General features: G+C 44.9%; 1 protein-coding gene across 3 annotated transcripts in view; it reads left to right on the top strand.

Annotated features, from left to right (window-relative positions):
* MERTK (MER proto-oncogene, tyrosine kinase) overlaps positions 1–22,795 on the top strand; it is a 146,706-nt gene that overhangs the window by 106,926 nt on the left and 16,985 nt on the right. For all 3 annotated transcript variants that reach the window (XM_045446880.1, XM_045446878.1, XM_045446877.1), the window contains exons 11-18: positions 460–545; positions 2,040–2,135; positions 3,260–3,340; positions 7,109–7,201; positions 8,967–9,085; positions 16,816–16,925; positions 18,380–18,539; positions 19,448–19,584. In XM_045446880.1, coding sequence (XP_045302836.1) covers positions 460–545; positions 2,040–2,135; positions 3,260–3,340; positions 7,109–7,201; positions 8,967–9,085; positions 16,816–16,925; positions 18,380–18,539; positions 19,448–19,584 — 882 coding nt within the window. The remainder of the gene's footprint in view (positions 1–459; positions 546–2,039; positions 2,136–3,259; positions 3,341–7,108; positions 7,202–8,966; positions 9,086–16,815; positions 16,926–18,379; positions 18,540–19,447; positions 19,585–22,795) is intronic.

Below are 22,795 nucleotides of genomic sequence, written 5' to 3'. Positions count from 1 at the left end.
AGAATCCAGTACTACTTTATTTGCTCGCCCAGGTTGTTACAGCTTTGGCCATTGGGAGCTTCTCGGTTGGTTTGTGCTCTCTCTCTCTTTGTTTTTTTAAATGTTTATTTTTGAGATGGATAGGCAGAGAGAGAGAGGGAGAGAGAGAATCTCAAGCAGGCTCCATGTGAGGCTTGAACTCACGAATCATGAGATCATGCCCTAAGTGGAAACCGAGAGTCAGATGCTCGACCAGCTGAGCCACCCGGGAGCCCCATGTGTTCTGTTCTCAGTGGTATATTGCCAAGTAAGCCTAAAACAGAGCTAAGGAAAGAAGTCCATTTCTCCCAGTGGGAGGGGTCTTTGCAGTAAAAGAGGCCTTTCAACAAGCAACAGCTTGGTTACATCCTTGTGGAATCAGCATCTGCCCCAGCAGCCCTTTCCTAATAGTGGGAGATGTCTTTATTTTTATTCACCCAGGAACGCCTTCACAGAGGAGGATTCGGAGTTAGTCGTCAATTATATAGCAAAGAAGTCCTTCTGTCGGCGAGCCATTGAACTCACCTGTAAGTTAATTTTCATCTTCCCTAAAGTAGTTAGAGCAAAGAAAGAACAGCAGATTGATAGATTTCTAACAAAAGGCAAAGGAGTCAAAGGAGTTATTTTTAACATGCAAAATGTCTTCAGAAACCAGCAAGCAGATAGATAGTGAGACATTGCCAAGTGCTTTCCTGCTGGCTGGTTTACTGGAAGTCTGGAAGTGGACCTGAGGTAAAGCGGCCTGTGTTAAAGACTCCTAACACCAAGAAATGCGGAAGGAAGAAGGAACTCACCACAGTGATAGGAGAAGATGTGGTTAGAGGTCAGGGATTTAAAGAAAAACAGCAAAGCAATTGACATAATCTCTGAGCTTATTTCCTGCTTTTTTGTGGCAACGGGCTCAGAGAACAATTTGCCAACATACTTTACAACAATTATGGTTTGAGTTTTGCTGATTCGGAGTGGAGCCTTCCAGTTTGAAGAGCGAGAATACACAGATGGCTGTGTTCTTGAAGAATTCAGAAACCATGTACAAAGTACGTGCAAATATCAAGTCCGAGCTTTAGGATGTTTGCCGAAACAAGAGCACCAAAACAGATATAAGAATGATAGAATGCAGGGTGCCAAGAAACAAAAACTCACTCAAGGTACAATGTTACTGATTTCTTTACGTTTCTGATCTACAAGTTTTGACCTTTAGAGATCTGTTCTTGCATTAAAAAAAATTCTCCATTTAGACCCGTTCTTTCCTTTATTAGAGGACCATCTGGGTAAAAACAAAATTTTTTTCTTTAAGAGCTAATGTATCTTTTCTAATTATCCACATTTTTTTTCTTTCAAAGGCTTGCTCATCATAACTATGGCACAAACTGCATCATTTGCCAAAATGTTATTGAATTGGTTAATTCCTCTTATTGATAATGCTTATGGTCAATGCTGCATGCTGACACCTTGTTATAGAAGATCTCCACTTGCCCCCACGTACTCAATTTAGCACATTCTATGTCATATTAATGAGGTTCCAGATGCCATAGGCAGAGTAGGAGGGAGCCTGTTCTCTTAGTGTTTCCTGCGGTTTCTGCACTTCCTTCCCTGGCCTAGGACAGGGGAGGGAACCCAATAGCTGTTTGGTATCCTATAGTTAGTGATAAAATAGCACGTACTCCACTAGAAAGCAAGAAAGTACCTAGCGACTCTCTTCCTTACTCCTTTAAATCAAGGGCAACCCCCACCCGCCACGTGAATCTGCTGGCTGCTGCACCATGGGAAGAGAAATATGGTTCTGATTTTTATAAGCCTTCAGAATTAATCTTGCCCTGAAGGATTCATTTTACTCACGTAAATCATAGTAGCATCACCGTGTGATGTTTTATTTACCGACGTTGTGCGGGAAGAGCCATGGGTACAAAAGGAAGAAAATGTTTAACTCTTTGATAGGACCATCTGTATCATTTCAATTCTGTTCGAATGAAAGGGAGCAGACTGACAACCCTTACACGTACTTCGTCACTCCCTTACAGTGCGCAGCCTGGGAGTCAGCGAGGAACTGCAGAATAAACTAGAAGATGTCGTGATTGACAGGAATCTATTAATTCTTGGGAAAATCCTGGGTGAAGGTAAGCAGTTCATTTCTTTTAAAATGTGAGGTTAGCATAACAGACTCTTAGATACAGAGAACAAACTGAGGGTTGATGGGGGTGGGGGAGAGGGGAGAGTGGGTGATGAGTGCTGAGGAGGGCACTTACTGGGATGAGCACTGGGTGTTGGATGGAAGCCCGTGTGACAATAAATTATGTTAAAAAATAAATAAAATAAAATGTGAGGTCAGAAAGGAAGCAGTTTACAGTAATGTTTTAAATGTGTATTTATCGGGGCACCTGGGTGGCTCAGTCGGTTGGGCATCCGACTTCGGCTCAGGTCATGATCTCGCGGTCTGTGAGTTCGGGCCCCGCATCGGGCTCTGTGCTGACAGCTCAGAGCCTGGAGCCTGTTTCAGATTCTGTGTCTCCCTCTCTCTCTGACCTTCCCCCATTCATGCTCTGTCTCTCTGTCTCAAAAATGAGTAAACGTTAAAAAAAAATGTTTTAATGTGTATTTGTTATGTAAAATGCCATTTTGTGACTTCAAGTTACAAGTAGTTCTGTTTTATAATTTATTACAATGAAAAAGTAAATAGTGGTTTTTGCCGCTCAGATTTCGCATATGGAAAGGGCCTCTATGGTGTCTTACACGTACCGTAATCCCTTGAAAAATATTAATTCCCTTCCTTCATTTGAAAAGCAATTATTTGTTCGGTTTCCTATATGCTTTAAATACCTCTGGTTCTTAGGTTTACTGTTTGGGGCACCTTCCTAATTAGTTCCATAAGAACAAAAGTGAAAACGCGTATAGATTTTGTCAAATTGATGTTAGGATGAATGATAACAGTATGAAGAATTTCTACTTTATACATTTCAGTAACATTTCCCGTGTTGTTCTGTAAGTTTCTTGGATCACTTCTAATGCTTAATAAAATGATGAGCTGAGCTGAGCCTGAGCCAACCAAGCTTGTGACAAGCAGGAGGCTAGTGCATGGCCTGCGTCCCTGGTTTGTGAGCGTGGGTGGCCCCGGCAGGCTCTGCCCGGCTGCCGCGTGTGGGTCACTCTCAGGCCACCTAAAAACAGCAGCCCGGGAACTGTAGCATTTTTATGGTCAGGGGAGATTTTGCAAACTCTATGGAGATGTTGTTCTTCTTTACAGGAGAGTTTGGGTCTGTGATGGAAGGAAATCTTAAGCAGCAAGATGGGACCTCTCAGAAAGTGGCAGTGAAGACCATGAAATGTGAGTTATCACGCATTAAACCCATCCCCCTGGGGCTGGGTAGTTGCTTCAGTAATCTGGTGCTCTGTAAGGCCAGTGATGGAGTTCATGTGTCGTGATCTCAGTCACTGATGGGTCAGAAGACCATCCAGAACACTGTGTGGTTACAGACAGAAAGTGAATGTAATGAGGTCCTTATAAGTGCATTATACATTCCTTACCCTCAAGGTAGTTATATTTGTAATTTTTACCATACCTCCCTCTCTGTCTCTTTCTGTCTCTCTCAAACTGTCTCTCCCTCTCCCCTCTCTCTCACCTAGTGGAGTGAATGTCTCCAAAGTAAAATATGAATTCCCGAGACAGAGCTGATCTGGCGGCAGCCTCTGACCCCAGGAGTTGGTCTGGCTGATCTGGCCAGCTTGGTGGGGTCACTTCCTCACTTGAGGATGCTTGCATATTCCTCAGGAAGTTGCGGGCTGCCTGGAAGGTACATTTCCCAGAGAGAGGAGACATATTCGTTGGTCAAAGGCATATGAAGAGCGGTGAGCCGTGATCACAGGCTGGAACTTTCAAGCAAGCTGAGACGAGAGTTTGCAGCTGGGTCAGAAAGGGCCTCATAAGTCATCACAAGGAATCTGCTTTTATCCCACAAGTTGCAGAGCCACTAGTGAGAGTCTTTAGCAAATGAGGAACAAAAGCAGATTGCATTCTAGAAAGTTCACTCTGGTGGCAGTGTGGAGGAGAATGAATTACAACGTTGACAAAAGTAAAGACAGGTGCTGACTAGGGCACTCCTGAATCCGTGCAAATGACTGTGTAGATAAGGAAACTAGGCTCAGAGACATGGCGACTTGTTGAAGTCAGATAGCTTAAAAGGGGGAAGATTGTGCTGGATCTTTTCTATCACCAAGCACTGACCAGGCTGCAGTGGCAGAGCATGATAGCATGTGCCCTCCTGCCCTTCTCCAGGAAGTGCATTTCCAGGGCCTGGGGGACACAGGATTGTGGTTTAAGTTTTATTCTTCACGTGTCAGCTGGGCACCCATAAAATAGACCGTGATTGTCTGGCATTTTATCTACAGTTGTTTTCATGATTCATATGGAGAGAGATGATTTGATGCTTCGTTTGTTAATGTTTTCAACATTGCTTTCTCATTTACCCTTGTATATATCCAATATTGTTTTTGATCAAGGAGTAAAATTGGTTTCTTCCTAAAATTTAAATTCACTTTTACTGGGAATTAAAACATAAGTTAGCTTATAAGCATGTATTGAGACTTTTTAACCAGAACCGGAGACTGAAGTTTTAAGTCAGTGATGAAAAGGAACCCTAATAACCTACAAGTCACATGGGCTGTTGTTTTCTGCTTTCTGAAGCTTTTTATGTCTCTAATAATGACCAATACTTATGTAATACTGTGTGCCAAAGGACACTGCAGTCACTCTTGAATTTCATAAGGAAGACAGGAAGAGGAAATCACTGCAACTTGGAAGCAGGTTCAAGGATTATCCCTTGGGGGTGCCTGCATGGGTCAGTGGCATCCGACTCTGGGTTTCGGCTCAGGTCACGATCTCATGGTTCATGGCTTCCAGCCCTGTGTCGGGCTCAGTGCTGACAGCATGGAGCCTGCTTGAGATTCTGTCTTTTCTCTCTCTCTGCACCTCTCTTACTCATTCGCTCTCTCATTCTCAAAATAAATAAATAAATAAACATTAAAAAAAAAAAAAAAAGGTATCATCCCCTGGAAACCAAGACAGCCTGAAGTTAGAGTATTCAGTGGAGCTAAACCCAGTACATAGTCAAATCTGGGTGCCAGCCACATTCAGGGCCATTCCTGCCTCTTGCATTATTTTATTTGAACCTCACAATGGTCCCTGTGAAGGCTCCTTTCCATTGTCCGCATTTACTATGTGGAAGGTTTAGGGGACCTTGTAAAAGGAGCTAGGCCTGGGCTCTCTTCTCTCTGGCCTTGGCTATGCTCTTCTTTGACTTAATTAGAATAAATTTCAGGGCAGCCGGGTGGCTCAGTCAGTTAAGAATCCAATTTCGGCTCAGGTTATGATCTCACGATTCATGAGTTTGAGCCCTGCTTCGGGCTCTGTGCTGACAGGTCAGAGCCTGGAACCTGCTTTGATTCTGTGTCTCTCTCTGTCTCTCTCTGACACTCCCCTGCTCGCACTCTATCTCTCTCTCTCTCAAAAATAAATAAACATTAAAAAGAGAGAATAACTTGCATATGAATTACATCTGTGCTAATTTTCAAAAATCGAAAGGCTAGTCTCTGGCCTCTGCATCCCAGGCTCATCTGTCTTTGCCTCCGATCTTGCCCCCTTGGGGGAGGAGTTTGAAGGCAGACCCTACCCTTTCAAAGTTCTACCCGCTTCATTGTCTGAGCAAAGGTATTAAGTGAGAGCAAAGGTGGCAGAAATTTTGCAGATCTATATATTTTTTTTCTTAAATTTGCTTTGATAGGAAAATTAATGTATACAAAGCCCAGAGAATGTATAGACATTATGCTAGATGGCTCTCATCTGGGATTTCAGTCAAAACTTATACCCTATTAAAGCAAATTCCCTAAGGCATGCCTGGCTTTGATTTTAATTGTTTTTAATTGTGGCAAAATACAACATAAAATGGTTTTTTTTAATGTTTATTTATTTTTGTGAGAGAGAGAGTGCACAAGTGGATGAGTGGGGGAGGGGCAGAGAGAGGGACACAGAAGATCCAAAGCAAGCTCTGCGCTGACAGCTCAGAGCCCGATGTGGGGCTCGACTCATGAAGTTCTAGATCATGACCTGAGCCGAAGTTGGATGCTGAACCAACTGAGCCACCCAGGCGCCCCCCATCCTAACCATTTTTAAGAGTACAGCTCAGTGGCATTAAGTACATTCACATTGTTGTGCAACCATCCACACCATCCATCTCCAGAACTGTTTTCATCTTGCAAAACAGAAACTCCCTACACGTTAAACAACTTCCCATCTCCCCTGTCCCTCCTTGCCCCTGGCTACGACCATCCTTTCTGTCTCTAAGTTTGACTACCCTGAGTACCTCATGAGAGTGGGATCACACTGTCCTTATCCTCCTGTGACCGGCTTGTTTCACTTAGCATAATATAGAATTCTAGATGTCTCTCACAAGTTGGTTTAATCCCAAAATGGTACCATGTGAAAGTTAGGAAAGTATATCCAGTTCACAAGGCATGATTGAGCAACCAGTCTTGCAAGAGAGAGACAGAGATGTGAGTTCTTTCTCTTTTTTTCAGTTAAAAATCATTGCAACAGATGATGCATTTGACTTTCATTTTTTAAACTAGTATACTTTAATTTTTAGAGCAGTTGTAGGTTTATAGAAAAATTGGGCAGAAAATACACAGAATTCCCATATGACTCCCTCTCCCTTCCCAGTCTCCCATATCCATTACATCTTGCATCAGTGCATTTTTTTTTTTTTTTACAACTGATGTACCCATATAAGACGTTATTACCTGAAGCCCAGGGGTTACATTAGCATTCACCTGCTCTTGAACATTCCGTGGGTTCTGACAAATACAGTGTCATATGTGCACCATCACAGTATCATACAGAAGTCCCCCTGCCCTAAAATTTCCCGCGTGCAACCCCTTCATCCCTCCCCACCCACCCGTCCCTGATAACCACTCATCTGTTTATGATTGCTGTGGTTTGCCTTTTCCTGATTTTACTTTTAGAGGACAAAATTGCTATCACCTCCTTCCCCTTCACTGAGTAAATCATCAGTGCCTCGCGCTTTTCTGTCTTCTCTTTCAGTGGACAACTTTTCTCAGCGAGAGATTGAGGAGTTTCTCAGCGAGGCGGCGTGCATGAAAGACTTCAACCACCCAAACGTCATCCGACTCCTAGGTACCTCAGAGAAATGCGGGATTGGGGGGCCAGTGGGGCTTGGCTAATCCACTCCACACCACAGGAGAAATCTCTGGGGCAGATAAGTTTATCATCTTTTATAACTCCACAGTAATTTATAACATCGTGTTTTTCGCCCCAAAGACATCTTACAGTTATACTTTCTGAGGCTGATGGTAAAAATGGGCCTGCATTTCCTAGACACCCCAAGGGCTCGGGAACATTTAGTGTCCGCAGAGTTCTAGTTGACTGTGGATTAAAATGAGGCCCCCCAGTTACTCAAAGGCAAGACCAAAGCTTATGTTAAATTACAATGTTAGTGACTTAAGGTTATCCGTGAATCAAATACCAGTGGGGTAAAGCAGTCAAAGTGGACACATTCCATAGATCATCTTTGAGAAACAATTTATTAACATTTTCAAGTACCGATTTCCTAGAATCTGTGCTGACCGTTTTATGGGTCATGATTTAATAGAATTTGGTTTTGTGGCCCTGTCGCTATCATATCAAGTGGTTGCTGTGTAAGTGCTGCTATTCCAAGACAGAAGAACAACCTAGAAACAATTGTATATTCTGACTTTTTTTTCTGTCCCGTGATTTGATAAGTGCTCAATAGTTGGGGGAACTTTCAAAGTTTTAGTATGATCAAAGCTACAGAGAGATGTGAAAAATAATGCTTGGATACAACATCATTTTGAAGAAACTACTGTTACTCCTTTGCAGCTAGTGAACAATCGCCACTTTACAACTGCACTGTGATGTACAGGAGCTTTGCAAGCCTGACTTCAGGTGACGGGCCCTGGTTCTAGCTTTTCATGATAAATGGTGTTTCCTGTGTTAACCATGAAAATTTAGAGACATGATTGGCCGTCAAAATTCTTTTATTTTTATTTTTATTTATTTTTGAGAGAGAGAGAGAGAGAGAGAGACAGAGTGTGAGCAGGAGAGGGGCAGAGAGATTTGGAAACACAGAATCTGAAACGGGCTCCAGGCTCTGAGGTGTCAGCACAGACCCCGACGCAGGGTTATAACTTGTGAACTGAGAGATCATGACCTGAGCCGAAGTTGGCCGCTAAACTGAGCCACCCAGGCGCCCCTCGAAATTCTTTTAATAGTTTTAAGCATTTGATTGCACTGGGCTTGTTCACCTGATAAGGTTTTTAACTATTACATGAAACTAGTTTGCCCTTGAATTCTACTGCAGTTACAACCCCTCACTTAGGCTCAGTATAACAAAAACTCGGTGGTTTTCTAGATGGCTACACTTGTTACAGATTAATTTTTTGAGAGCTCTCATGCAGGGTGGCACTAATCTAGGGCACCGGGGTGGCTCAGTTGGTTGAGCGTCTGACTTGTGACTTCGACTCAGGTCATGATCTCATGGTTTTTGAGTTCGAGCCCTGCATCAGGCTCTGTGCTGACTGAGTCTGGAGCCTGCTTGGGATTGTGTCTCCCTCTCCCTCTGCCCCTTCTCTCTCTTTCTCTCTCTTTCTCCCAAAAATAAATAAACATTTTTTTAAATTAAAAAATAAAAAAAGATTGGCATTAATCTGAAAGGAAAAAAAATACCGAGACGTGGGCCTAGGGTGTATTCCATATTCTACTATGTAGTGAGTGTGTGAGTTATGGGTGTTTTGTTTTTTTTTTTTCTTCTTTAATCATTACCTTGAGAGCACATGGTTTCAATTTGGCCAGTGCGCCTGCAATGCTTTTCTGCTTACTGGTAACAAGGGCTCTTTGTAACCTTCTCTGGTTTTAATTTCAGGTGTATGTATAGAAATGAGCTCTCAAGGCATCCCAAAGCCCATGGTAATTTTACCCTTCATGAAGTACGGGGATCTGCATACTTACTTACTCTATTCACGACTGGAGACCAGACCCAAGGTAATTTACCCAGTCGTGTTGCCTCTCACAGTCCCCCAGGCTTCTGTGACAGGGCCTGGGGAACCTCAGCATGTAACCTTGAAAATAAAGGAGGGAGGGGGAATACGTGGCCTTTGTTCAGCGCTCACTGTGCGCCCTGGATGCTGAAGTGTGGGATCTGTCCTCACAGCAGACCTGCTCAGAAGTCTTATTATTCCCATTTTATGGGAGGAAGAAGTCTGGGTTGGCACGCAGTCTCCTGGCCCAAGCCTCATCACAATGGAGCCAAGTGGGTCCCCCATGCTGACAGAGTGGCCTCTTTCTCTTAAAGTCTCCTCTTTCTGACTTGTTCACTCTGAAATCACTGGAGGCAGGATCTGTTTCATTCCCAGAGGCAAGTTGCACTGAGCTGTTTTTCTGGACACTGAGCATGAATGTCCTCCATCCACCTTTCCATTTATCAAGGGCCCCTCCATCCTCAGGATTTGGAAAGCGTGTTGTGAATTGGTGGGCCAGCATACTTTCCTTCAATAGTGCCTGTAAGAAGGGCAGTGACCCCACAGGGCAAACCCTGCCCTGAATCCCACAGCACAGGGAAACCAGACAGAAACAGGAGCTTAGACGGAAGCACCATACCCACCGGCATGCAGCCGCCGGTCCTACCCAGGAGATTGACCAGGGGCCACAAGAATGCTGAGTATGGGGCGTCATGGGGAAAGCCCTGGGGGCACCTGGGTGGCTCAGTTGGTTAAGCATCTCACTCTTGATTTTGGCTCAAGTCATGATCTCTTGGTTCAGGGGTTCGAGCCTGCATCAGGCTCTACACTGCTCTCTCTCTCTCTCTCTCTCTGCCCCTCCCTTGCTCTCTTTCTCTCTCTCTCCCTGCAAATAAACATTTTTTTTTTTTAATGGGCAAGTCCTTATCCCAAGAGACAGGCAAATCTGCAAGCATTACCATTTGTTAAATTTGGCAAGGCACTTGAAAAACAAAAACAAAAACTTGAGACCCAATTTAGGGTAAACATATTCTGGAACCTTCTTTCCTATGTCCTGCCGACACTGTGTGTTATGGATATAACACTGTGTGTTATGGATATAACACTGTGTGTTATGGATATGGAAGGTTATTTTTTCTTTTCTTTTTCTTTTTCTTGTTTTGTTCTTCCCAGGAAGATGTAAGTGGCCGAGGCAGGAGAGTGAGCCCCTTTCTTTTTTCACTTCCCCTTGGTCTCATGCTCAGATTTTTGTTCTCTTCCTCATGACTTCTTTTAAGTCTTCCACCCACCCAGATACTAACCAGAGTTAGGAAATTGTAGCCACACCTCAGAGCTATTATAAAATCACTGAGGTTCCTCCAAAGAAGTGAAGGGCCTAATCGAAAGTAAGGGACTCGGCATGGCTGAGCATTTTCCTTCCCTTTTCCACCCAAAAGAAAGACAATATTATAAGAAGCCTAGAAAAGAAGGGAAAAAATACCTACAATTCCCAACATCTTAGCACGTTTCATTGGCAGCTTCAGACATTCCCATCACAACTGCTTATTCTGTGCCTACGTGTTTCACAGGCTGGTGCTCACTATCTGTGCACCTATCCACACTCCATCAAAGGTGCTAACATTTCTCAAGCATAAGTAGAGGCCAGCCTATATTTTGCATATATTAATGCAGTAATAGCGTAACAACCATAGGGAGTAGTTACTAATAGAATCTCCGGTGAGGAAACGGAGGCACAGATCAGACAATGGTGGAGGCTGGACTGGCCCCCAGGCTGCAGACCCCCTGTCTTCAGCTCTTCTCTGATAGCGCCATCTCCTGTGCACTCTTCCCAGCAGGGCAGCAGCCTCCAGACTGTTGCCTGTGAATGGCTGCACAGCATCCTCTTGAATGGATCTTGTTCCACATTGATGGGCCATTTCACTCATATTTAATTTTCTGGTATGTGGGATGATTTTTCTAATAATTTTTGGAGGGATGGGATTATCATGTTGCATAAGAGTGAATTCTATAGTTTAAAATAAAAAAAAAGGGGGGTGCCTGGATGGCTCGGTCGGTTGGGCATCCAATTCTTGATTTTGGCTCAGATCATCATCTCAGGGTCATGAGATTAAGCCCCATGGCAGTCTCCACACTAGGCATGTAACCTGCTTAAAATTCTCTCTCTCCCACAGTGTGGAGGTTCCTCAAAAAATTAAAAATAGAACTACCCTATGACCCAGCAATTGCACTACTAGATATTTATCTAAAAGATACAAAAATGCTGATTTGAAGGGGCACATGTACCCCAGGGTCTATAGGAGCACTATCAATAATAGCCAAAGTACGGAAAGAGCCCAAATAGCCATCGACTGATGAATGGATAAAGAAGATGTGGTATATATATACAATGGAATATTACTCGAGGATCAAAAAGAATGAAATCTTGCCATTTGTAACAATGTGGATGGAACTAGAGTGTATTATGCTCAGTGAAATAAGTCAGTGAGAAAGATAAATATCATATGATTTCATTCATTTGTGGAATTTAAGAAATAAAACAGATGAACATAGGGGAAGGAAAGGAAAAATAAGATAAAAAGAGAGAGGGAGGCAAACCATAAGAGACTCTTAAATACAGAGAACAAACTGAGGGTTGCTGGAGAGGTGGTGAGTGGGGGGATAGACCAAATGGGTGATGGGCATTAAGGAGGGCACTTGTTAGGATGAGCACTGGGTGTTATATGTAAGTGAAGCATCACTAAGTTCCACTCCTAAAATCATTATTACACCATATGTTAACTAACTTGGATTTAAATAAAATTAAAAATAGGATTCTCCCTTTCTCTCTGCCCCTCTGTTCACTCTCAAATACCTAAGTGCTCTCTCTCGTGCGCGCGCGCTCTTCCCCCCGCCCCCCCCCCCAAAAAAAGTAAAAATACACTGGGCTGTTTGATGGCCAAATATCATCTGTCTTTACTTGTGAAGTTTAACCCGCTTCCCCTTTTGGGTCCCTTTGCAAATGTAACCTCTTACTGGATTTTTTTCCTTGAATTGTTGTAGAACAGATAGAGACCATTTATACTCTTTATAATTTTTTTTTTTTAATTATCATACAGTATTATAGACTCTTTTTCCATTTTGGTGTGCAGTTCTATCAATTTTAACACATGAATAGATCCATCTTCACGGTCAGGATACAGAACAGCTTCATCACCCAAAAACACCTCCTCCTGCTACCCCTTTTGTAGTGACGCTGTGCCCCCATGGCTAATTCCGGGTAGCCATTCATCTGTTCTCCATTACTATAGTTTTGTCTTTTTGAAAATGTTCTATGAATGGAATCATACAGTTTGGAACCCAGTTAGAAAATGAACAAGGGGCACCTGGGTGGCTCAGTCAGTTAATCGTCCGGCTCCTGATTTCAGCTCAGGTCATGATCTCACTGTGAGAGCGAGCCCTGAGTTGGGCTGTGCACTGAAGACGAGGAGCCTGCTTGGGATTCTCTCTCCCTCTCTCTCTGCCCCTCCCCCACTCATGCTTGCTCACATGCTCTCTCTCATTCTCTCAAAATAAATAAATATTTACAAAATAAAATAAAATAAAATAAAATAGGGGTGCCTGCATGGCTCAGTCGGTTAAGCATTTGACTCTTGATTTTGGCTCAGGTCATGATCTCAGGGTTTGTGTAATCGAGCCCCACGTGGGGCTTCTTTCTCTCCCTCTCTCTCTGCCCCTCCCCCACTTGCGTGTGCACACTCTCCCTGTTCCAACAATAAACTAAATAATTAATTAATTAAGCAAAAGACTTTGACACTCACCAAAGAGGATATAAAGATGGCAAATAACCACAAGAAAAGATGCTCAACATCATTAATCATTTAGAGACCTGTAAATAAAAGCCATGATAAGGTATCACTATCCACCTATCAGAGCAGCTTACAACCAAATCAAACCCAACCAAAAAACTACTAATACCACGTGCTAACGAGAATGCAGAACAACTGAATCTTTCATACACTGCTGATGGGAATGTACGATTCCAGAGTACAGCCACTCTGGAAAAGAGTTTAGAAGTTTCTTATAAAACATGGTGTTTTATAGCAACTTCATCCATACTTGCCAAAACTGGACACAACCCATGTGTCCCTCAGCAGCAGACTGAGCAAGCAACGTAGGTACATCCATAGAATAGAAGATACACGGCAATAAAACAAGGAACGCAGTATTGATACGGGCAACGACCTAAATAGATCTCAAAGGCGCAATGCTGAGTAAGGAAGCCCAGAGGTGGGACAGCTGCAGAGTTAGTCAGCTGTACCTTGAAGAACAGCATCAAGTGTCCACGGTTGTTTCACCTTTCTGCTTTTTTCAGCTACAGCTGTCCCTCCACGTGTTATGACGGTGACATGGCCCCAGGCATGACATCCTCACCCATCAGCCTCTGGAGACAAAAAGAGAAGTCTGTCTTCTCTCTTTCCTCTTCCCCCTTCTCTTTCTTTCCCTGGAAGAGTAATTGTTTTTTTCTTTTGGTAACAACTTTACTGAGATATAATTCAAACACCGTACAGTTCTGCCATTTAAAGCGTACAACTCAATGGTGTTCAGTACGTTCAGAGAGTTTTGCAGCCATCACCACAATAAACTGTAGAGTGCTTTCATCACCTAACAAAAAGTCCCATACCCTTTAGCAATCACTTCCCAGTCTCCCCTCCCTGCCTTGTTTCCAGCTCTAAGCAAGCTGCTTTCTGTCTCTCTCTAGTTACCTATTTCCATTTCAATGGAACCATAATTTGTGGTCTTTTGTATCTTTCACTGAGCCTGATGTTTTCAAGGTTCATCCACGTGGTAGCTTGTATCAGTACTTCATTACTTTGTAAGAGCAAATAATTCTCCATTATATAGATATATTATGTCGTTTATCTCTTGATCTATTGATGGGCATTTGGGTTGTTTCCACTTTTTGACTTGTATGAATAATTCTAAGAATTTTATACTTGAGCGCTTACATTTAGGTCATTGATCCATTTTGAGTTAATTTTGTATATGATTTCAGGCTGGGGTCCAATTTCACTCTCTAGCATATCCCACTCACTTGTCCCAGCACCACCTGTTGAAAAGACCACTCTTTCCCCCACTGAATGATCTCGGCACTCCGTTGAAAGTCATTTGACCATATATTCATGTGTGATGTGGGGCTCAAACCCATGAACTGTGAGATCAAGACCTGAGCCGAAGTAGGATGCTTAACTGACTGAGGCACCCAGATGCCCTTAATTACTCTTTAAAAAAAAAAGTTTATTTATGTATTTTGAGAGAAAGAGAGAAAGAGCAGGGGAGGGGCAGAGAGAAAGGGAGAATCCCGAGTAAGCTCTGCACTGTCAGTGTAGAGCCTGATGCAGGGCTTGAACTCACAGACCATGAGATCATGACCTGAGCCAAAATCAAGAGTCAGATGCTTAACCAACAGAGCCACCCAGGCACCCCAGTGAAATTGTTTTCTTAATTTTATTTTCGGATTGACCATTGGCAATGTATAGAAATACAGTTAATTTTTGTATCTTAACTGTATATCCTGTAACCTTGTTAAACTTATTTCTTAGTTCTACCACACAGTTATCTTTTAAATGACTTTTGGTCATAATCTACAAGAAGAACATAAATGGTCTAGGAAAAAATAACACAAATGAATAGTACCTAATATTCATTACAGCTTCACAGTGTCAGCAGGATTTTATGTCTCTTAGCATCCAAATCCTTTCCTGGAAACTATCATCCAGAAAATCACATGCCTCAAATGTATAGAATAGAGGCAAAAGACTTTCATGCCTGATTTGTTTACACTTTTTTTTAATTTTTAATTTTTTTTTTTTTTTGAGAGAGAGAGGCAGAGTGCAAGCCAGGGAGAGACAGAGAGACAGACACAGGATCTGAAGCAGGCTCCAGGCTCTGAGCTGTCAGCACAGAGCCTGACACGGGGCTCAAACTCACAGACTGAGATTATGACCTGAGCCAAAGTCGGACGCTTAACTGACTGAGCCACCCAGGCGCCCCTGTTTACACTTTTTTTGTTTACATTTTTTTAACAACTCCAGTATGTAAGAGTAAAGAATGATTAAAGCATATTATTATATATACAGAATGTGATTAACACGTATCTTTGCCGGGAAATATAAACCATGGAATCATTAAAAATTCAGTGTCTTCGTGAATACCACTTTGGAAAACTCATGTTCCATAGAGAATAAACCATGACAAATCCAAAGCTTTGGGGAGGCTATGTCATGGATGGACCCATTCGTGACTGCCAGGAGCTTGTGGTTTTCTTCAGGGCCCTGACTGTGCTAAGACATTTATTTATAGCATAGAAGTCTTCATCGGTCATCACCCTCATCGTGAATTCCATCGTGGCAGGGTTTCTAACATAGCCATGCAGTCTGATTTTTACAGGATAGACTGTTGAAACTTACAGGAGGGCTCTAGAGAAACAAAAATGAAAAGCCCCAAATACTTTCTTGTGGTCCTTTGGTGCTATGATAAGAGGCAAAGACTATCCTAATTTCTGTCTGGAAGAAAAGTATCTTTCCAGACATTTCAAGGTAAGATGATAGCATATGGGTGCATAATTGGAAACAGCTCCTTGTAAGTGGGCTTTTTGTCCCTCCCCCACTGAAAGCAGACCAGCCCTCTTTTCCCCTCTTTTCCTGGCACAGGTGCTCTGCCCCACTGCCATTCCAAAGGACACAAAGAATCCCATTTTATCTCATAACTTGCAAAAAGAATGTTATTCACTGTCAATATTTGTATTTTATTTATTATTTGTTTTATTTTATTTTAGACAGGGGTGTGGAGTGTGAGCAGGGAAGAGGGGCAGAGGAAGAGAGAGAGAGAAAATCTCTAGCAGGCTCCATGGTCAGCATGGAGCCCGACTTGGGACTTGATCTCATGACCATGAGATCATGACCTGAGCTGAAATCAAGAGTCGGGCACTTAACCAACTGAGCCACCCAGGTGTCCCTCACCGTGAATATTTTTAAAGACGGAAAGAATGTGAAATTTGCCAAGAAGTTTTATAGTTTGTTGTTGTTGTTATTCCTTTTTTAGAAACCGTTTTTTAAAATCTTTTTAATGTTTATTTATTTTTGAGAGAGAGAGATAGCGTGAGTTGGGGAGGGGCAGAGAGAGAGGGGGACAGAAGATCCAAAGCCAGAGCAGGCCATGCTGACAGCAGAGAGCCCCATGCAGGGTTCAAACTCATGAACGGTGAGATCATGACCTAAGCCAAAATTGGACACTTAGCGGTGAGATTATAACCTGAGCCAAAGTTGGATGCTTAACTGACTGAGCCATCTAGGCGCCCCTTAAAACCTTATTTGTGAAAAAAATGATGTGGAAATTAAAAGTGTGTTTCCTTGCTTCAGGGCCCAACTTTTAAGAAATATAAACACTGGGGTGCCTGGGTGGCTCAGTCGGTTGGGCGTCTGACTTCGGCTCAGGTCACGATCTCGCGTCTGTGAGTTCGAGCCCCGCGTCGGGCTCTGTGCTGACAGCTCAGAGCCTGGAGCCTGTTTCAGATTCTGTGTCTCCCTCTCTCTCTGACCTTCCCCCATTCATGCTCTGTCTCTCTCTGTCTCAAAAATGAATAAACGTTAAAAAATAAAAAGAAAAAAAAGAAATATAAACACTATTTTCCCACTTCCGGTGGAAATAACTCTCCAAGTTTTCCTTTTATAAAAAAGACTTTGTCTTCTTGTTTCTTCCCCCTTCCCCCACCCCCAGCACATTCCGCTGCAGATACTACTGAAGTTCATGGTGGACATTGCCCAGGGGATGGAGTATCTGAGCAACAGGAATTTTCTTCATCGAGATTTAGCTGCTCGTAATTGCATGTAAGAGCCCTGGTCCGACTTGGAAGGGGTTAGACCTCATCATGTTAGACATTTGGGGGGACAGGGTAGGAATAGGGGGTGGCCTGTTGCTATGAAAATACGGAGGAAGGGCAGATTTGGGAGGGGAGCGTGTGGCTGGCTCTAGAGATGGGATTTCTATGGCTCTGCTGTAAAACTGGGTCTTTTCACAATTTCTGCTTCCAAGAGTCTGGTTGACTTCCAAGACTTTCATCTGTGACTCCTTTTTTATTTTTGCACTCTCAGCTTGGAGTGGGTGCTACTTCTGATCTTTGTGATCCTTCCCCCTTGCCATCGGCTAGTTTTGGACCCAGAGTTATGTGTAAGTCAGCTAATCCTGGAGACAGTAAGGAAATTGATAAAGGTTTTGCCCCTCAAGTTTCATGATGCCTCCTTGTGCATATGTACTGTGAACCCGCACCAAAGCTTTCCTTTTGCAGCAGACAAGGACTTCTATGAAAACTCTGAACTCAAGTTCCTCTATCTCTTCATCCTGCTTCAGCAGAGTCGTTATCTGCTGTAAATCTTCAAGAATAACTAGTTCTTGATTTTAAGTTTATTATTGCAAAATGAGAGAGTGTTCCTTAAATGTATTGCTGTTATTTGTTTTTCTGGGCTGCAGATGGGGCCCCCTCACTCCTTACCTAGCCTCCTACCGGCCCCCTACCACCTGCACCTCATTTTTGAAAACCCAGAAGGGGCTTGTTTGTGTTTCTTGTTTAAGTAATTTTTTCTGCCATGGAGGGGAAATCATGAAAAGCTCTCTTTGCCCTTCCTATTTCCTTCATGTTTTTCCCATCAGGTAAGGTGATCAGCTGTCCTCTTTGCCTGAGACTGAGAGATTTCCCAGGACGTGGGACTCGTCAGTTTTAAAAGTCAGTGCCGGGCAGACAGGAACAAGGCAGTTACCCCACCTCCAGACCACTCATCTCTCCCCCTCTTTCTCCCTCCTCTTGTCTAGGATCTGCCTTAACAGCTTGGGCTCTAAATGCAATTGCATCCCTTTCTACATGCAGTTAATTCCTCAGGTACCACCTGGCTACCTTAGCAGGAAGTCCAGGGTCCCCCTCTTAGAGCTTGTCCTTCCCCAACTCCCTCAAAGTGGCAGGAGCAGTGCTGCCTCCAGCAGGACGGCCAGTGGGCACTGGATGAGTCCCCCTGGGGGCCCTGGGTTTGGGCTGCTGCTCTCTCTGTCCTGTGCACCATCTGTTCCCTGCACATGGCTCCACCCTCTGTGCACAGATCCCCACACGGACCACGGGGGGTGCAAGGTCATAACTCTTCTAACGCCCCCGTCACTGGCTCTGCCATTGGTCCCAGAGCAGGACCCTCACAAGCTGATGGGGTCTTTCAGTTACTTATCATAAATGTTTCAGCTGCATCCGGTTTAGGCTTTGCCTCGGAGGTCGCTGAAGGCACGAACTCGCTCTCTGTAGGTTACGAGATGATATGACCGTCTGTGTCGCGGACTTTGGCCTTTCTAAGAAGATTTACAGCGGCGATTACTACCGCCAAGGCCGCATCGCCAAGATGCCTGTGAAATGGATTGCCATAGAGAGTCTGGCAGACCGAGTCTACACAAGTAAAAGTGACGTGGTACGTACAGAGTTTTGACGTGGAGCCCCACGTGGCAAAGATGAAGGGTCACGGAAAGGAATGACTTACACCAGTTTTTGCAAGACATTTTACTTCTGATTAACCGAGGATTGGGAGCATGGTCACACCTCCTATTTACTGCTAGATGCTCTTCCTTAACTGGAACACTGGATTCCGGTGAAGCAGCTTGACCTTCAGAAGATCTGTCTTTGCACAGGCCTTTCATTTATTCCCATCTTTTTTTTTTTTTTTTTGTGCTACAATATAGTGACTTACTGACCACCACGAAGATATGTCATATTCACATTAAATTGAATGGGTTCATCCAGTGGCTCTTTGGAAGCAAAAGGTGCTGTGTACAGGCACCTGGGTGGCTCAGTCGGTTAAGTGCCCGACAGTGACTTGGGTCAAGATCTCACGGTTCTGGAGTTCAGGCCCCGCGTCGGGTTCTGTGCTGACGCCTCGGAACCTGGAGCCTGCTTCAGACTCTGTGTCTTCCTCCCTCCCTCTCTCTGTCCCTCCCCTGCTCGTGCTCTGTCTCAAAAATAAACATTAAAAATTTTCAAAATAAATAAATAAAAGGTGCTGTGTAATTATACCCTTCCCCAGAGACTGGGAAGAGAAGACACCTGACAACAGCAGTGGAGCAGAGCATTACACAGAGAGAGAGAGAGAGAGAGAGAGAAGGCTCTATCTGCCTTTGTCACAACAGCTTTTATGCAACTGGGCAAGCGTGGCTCTCTGACCCCCTGGTTCTTGCCGCGTCGGGAGAGCAGCATGTCCCTGGCATAATTGTCAGCTTTGTGCACCACCATCGGGCTTTAAGGAAATGACCTTTCTAAATGAAAAAGTCCATTCAGCCTCTCTGAAAAGACTCACATCCTAACTTGATGTTGCTTTGTTCTCAGTGGGCATTTGGCGTGACCATGTGGGAAATAGCAACACGGGGAATGACTCCGTACCCCGGCGTCCAGAACCACGAAATGTATGACTACCTGCTCCACGGCCACAGGCTGAAGCAGCCCGAGGACTGCCTGGCCGAACTGTAAGTGAGCTTCTTGATGACGCGGGGCACTCTGCACGGGCCACTCGGCTGGCTCCGCGAAGCCCGGGGAGCCGGCGTGTGTGCCTCTCCAGGGAGCCTGCACGTGCCCTGAGGTCCATAAGGAGATCTGTCCTGTAGACCTGTCCTGTAGATCTGTCCTGTAGACCAGTAGGTTGACTCTGTAGTGCATGAGGGCACCTGTGTGATTACCTGCCCTCTCACAGCGGCAGTTTCCCTTCTATGCAGCATTTCCGACAAACCCCATTGTTTGTGACATTGATTGTGACTGACCACAATCGTATCTCCAGTCAGGAAATCTGGTAGCCTGAGCCCATGACACTGAGGTCAGCCTGGTCCTCGGACTTGCTGGGGAGATAGTCTAGCAAAGAGATTCCTCAGCACTGTGCCCGGAGATCGTGATTCTGTTGGTACAGAGCGGGCCCAGAAATGCATGTTTTAAAAAACCAACCCTGCGAAACGGGGCGCCTGGGTGGCCCGGTCAGCTAAGCATCCAACTTTGGCTCAGGTCACGATCTCGCGGCTCGTGAGTTCGAGCCCCGCGTCCAGGCTCTGCGCTGACAGCTCGGAGCCTGGAGCCTGCTTCGGATTCTGTGTCTCCCTGTCTCTCTGCCCCTTCCCCACTCATGCTCTGTCCCTCAAAAATGAATAATCGTTAAAAAAAAAAAATCTTTTTAAATAAATAAAACCTGCCCTGGAAGACTGTGCTCCTGAGGGGCCCCAGCTCCAACGTGCGGGGCCACAGTGCACATCTATCCTGACAGGCCCTCTCTCTTCAGGGTGGGCACTATGGGAAAAGGCCCAGGAGTTGCAGTCAGAGACAGGCCTCCGCCTCCCAACCAGCCACGTGTGTGGCCATCACAACTGACTTGACCTCCCTGTGCCTTATTATCCGCCACAAAAAAAAAAAAAAAAAGTAGAGTCACATATTCTTCGGAGAGGGATTGGGAAGAAAAGTTGCAGAAGATAATGGGTGGCATGCTTAGCCTGCGGGAGTGTCTCATCATGGTACCCATTATTAGTAGCATCATTGGTGGCTTTAACCTTCCTGATGCGGAGTCTCCTCCCAACACAACAGGGGTCATGGGCCTAGAGAGAGCACTTTCACCGTGGTTAGCAAGAACGTTTCGGGACCACAGGCATGCACGCTGCTGTGTCACGGAACACCACGATGGGCCACTGACATGAGGACGCCTCCCGGGACCCCTCCCCCTCCCCCTCCACATGCATACGCTCTGGCCCTGCTTTCTCAACACGGGTGACAGGGCCCAGGCCAGTTGCATGCAGGCCTCCTAGATCCTATCCAAGCCAAACAGAAGGAAACTTTGTTGATCCCTCACCCTGCTTTGTGGGAGTGGCGGTGGTTGTCATTGTGGCTGTAAGTATATAACATTAAGAATAGACACAAAAAAACATCAGCCCTTGAGAAATACCACGAAATCCTAATTAAATTACGTTTGGGGTTTCATGGTAGTTTTTAAAGGGAGCACGTTAACGAAACGTTTGCTTCTGAAAATGAGGAAGCAGTCTCAGCCAAACAATATTGAATGAAGAGTTTTGTCGCCGTGTCTTTCTTCGCTTCGCTTGTGCTCCCGAAGAAGTTGGTATTTGCAGTGATTATCTGGGGTCTTAGCAAGGTCTAAGCTGCTGTCACATGGTGGTTTTGAGAGATTTCACGTAGAGCCAAATGGGGAATGCTGAGCCGCTTTTCTGTAAGAACTTTTTTTTAAATGTTTATTTACTTTTGAAAGAGAGAGAGAGAGAGAGAGAGAGAGAGAGAGCAACTGGGGGAGGGGCAAAGAGAGGAGGACAGAGGATCCAAAGCAGGCTCTGTGCTGACGGCAGCGAGCCCGATGTGGGGCTTGAGCTCACGAACCGCGAGATCATGACCTGAGCCGAAATCAGACACTCGACCCACTGAGCCACCCAGGCGCCCCTTCTGTGAGAGCTTTTAGGGGAAAGAGCCTTAGACGCTGCATGTCGGGGAAGTCAGGCAAAGCAGATGACTCCGTGGTCCCCACGCTGCAGGCTTGTGGGGTCTCTGGTGGACCTTCTTGCCACGTCCCCTCTTGCATCTGATGCTGGAGAACAGTGTCTCCCAAAGAGGCCTCTGTGTTTACATATCTGCGCATTTTCTTTTAAAAATGAAAAGATACCTCTGAGCTTCTCCATGTTTGCTCCCTAACCTTAGTTAAGATGAGCTCACTCCTGTGTTTAGTCGCCCCTTGGTCTTTTTTTCTTTTTTTTAATTTTTTTTTTTTCTTCAACGTTTATTTTTGGGACAGAGAGAGACAGAGCATGAACAGGGGAGAGGCAGAGAGAGAGGGAGACACAGAATCGGAAACAGGCTCCAGGCTCTGAGCCATCAGCCCAGAGCCTGACGCGGGGCTCGAACTCACGGGCCGCGAGATTGTGACCTGGCTGAAGTCGGACGCTTAACCGACTGCGCCACCCAGGCGCCCCGCCTTGGTCTTTTTAAACTCAACTCCGAGTAGGATAACAATGTAAATAACAGAGGGCACTTTGCACTCTCTAATCCTGCCCCGTGAAGACCACCTCTTCCCACAGCGTCACCCCCACCTGTGAATGACTAAGCCCTGTTCCCCAGTCGCCTACATGGGACATTTCCTTAGCTGAGCTCATGGCCTCCCAGCGGCAGCCCTCAGGGCACCCCCTACCAGCTGACCAGTTTGGTTCATGGCACTTACACTGATTCCCCTCGTCTTCCAGAGTGACACCTGGGAGCCACCTCGTTCTTTCTTTATCCTACCGATATCCTTCAGAGCCCCCCTCCATTCCTACCCCTCACACCATCAAAGACCAGAGCTGGCCAGCGACTGGGGCCACCTACTTCCACTTTCCCTTCACACATGTGAACACAGTGGCCCAGTGACATCCCAGTGCATTTAAGCGATGAGCGGGTGAGGGTCATTGTTGTTTCCTATGGAATCGCCCAGGCCCTTTTGTCTCCTGTCTCGTTTTTCTCCTTACCCCCAGGCTCCTACCACATCCTTTGAGTGGCAAGCAAAGCCATCTTTCTGAAATTAGTCTGATCATGGGATGCCCTAAAGATCATCGTTCTGTGTACCCCATTGCCCATAGGGCAAAAACGGACCCATGACAGGCAGGGTGGCTGAATGGTTAAGAACATGATCAGTGATGCTAGATACTCCTTGAGTTGGGCCACAGCCTC

Source organism: Leopardus geoffroyi, chromosome A3 (assembly GCF_018350155.1).
Source record: "Leopardus geoffroyi isolate Oge1 chromosome A3, O.geoffroyi_Oge1_pat1.0, whole genome shotgun sequence".
Taxonomy (NCBI): domain Eukaryota; kingdom Metazoa; phylum Chordata; class Mammalia; order Carnivora; family Felidae; genus Leopardus; species Leopardus geoffroyi.
Note: the sequence above shows the minus strand (reverse complement) of the source record. Positions and strands in the feature narration are given on the sequence as shown.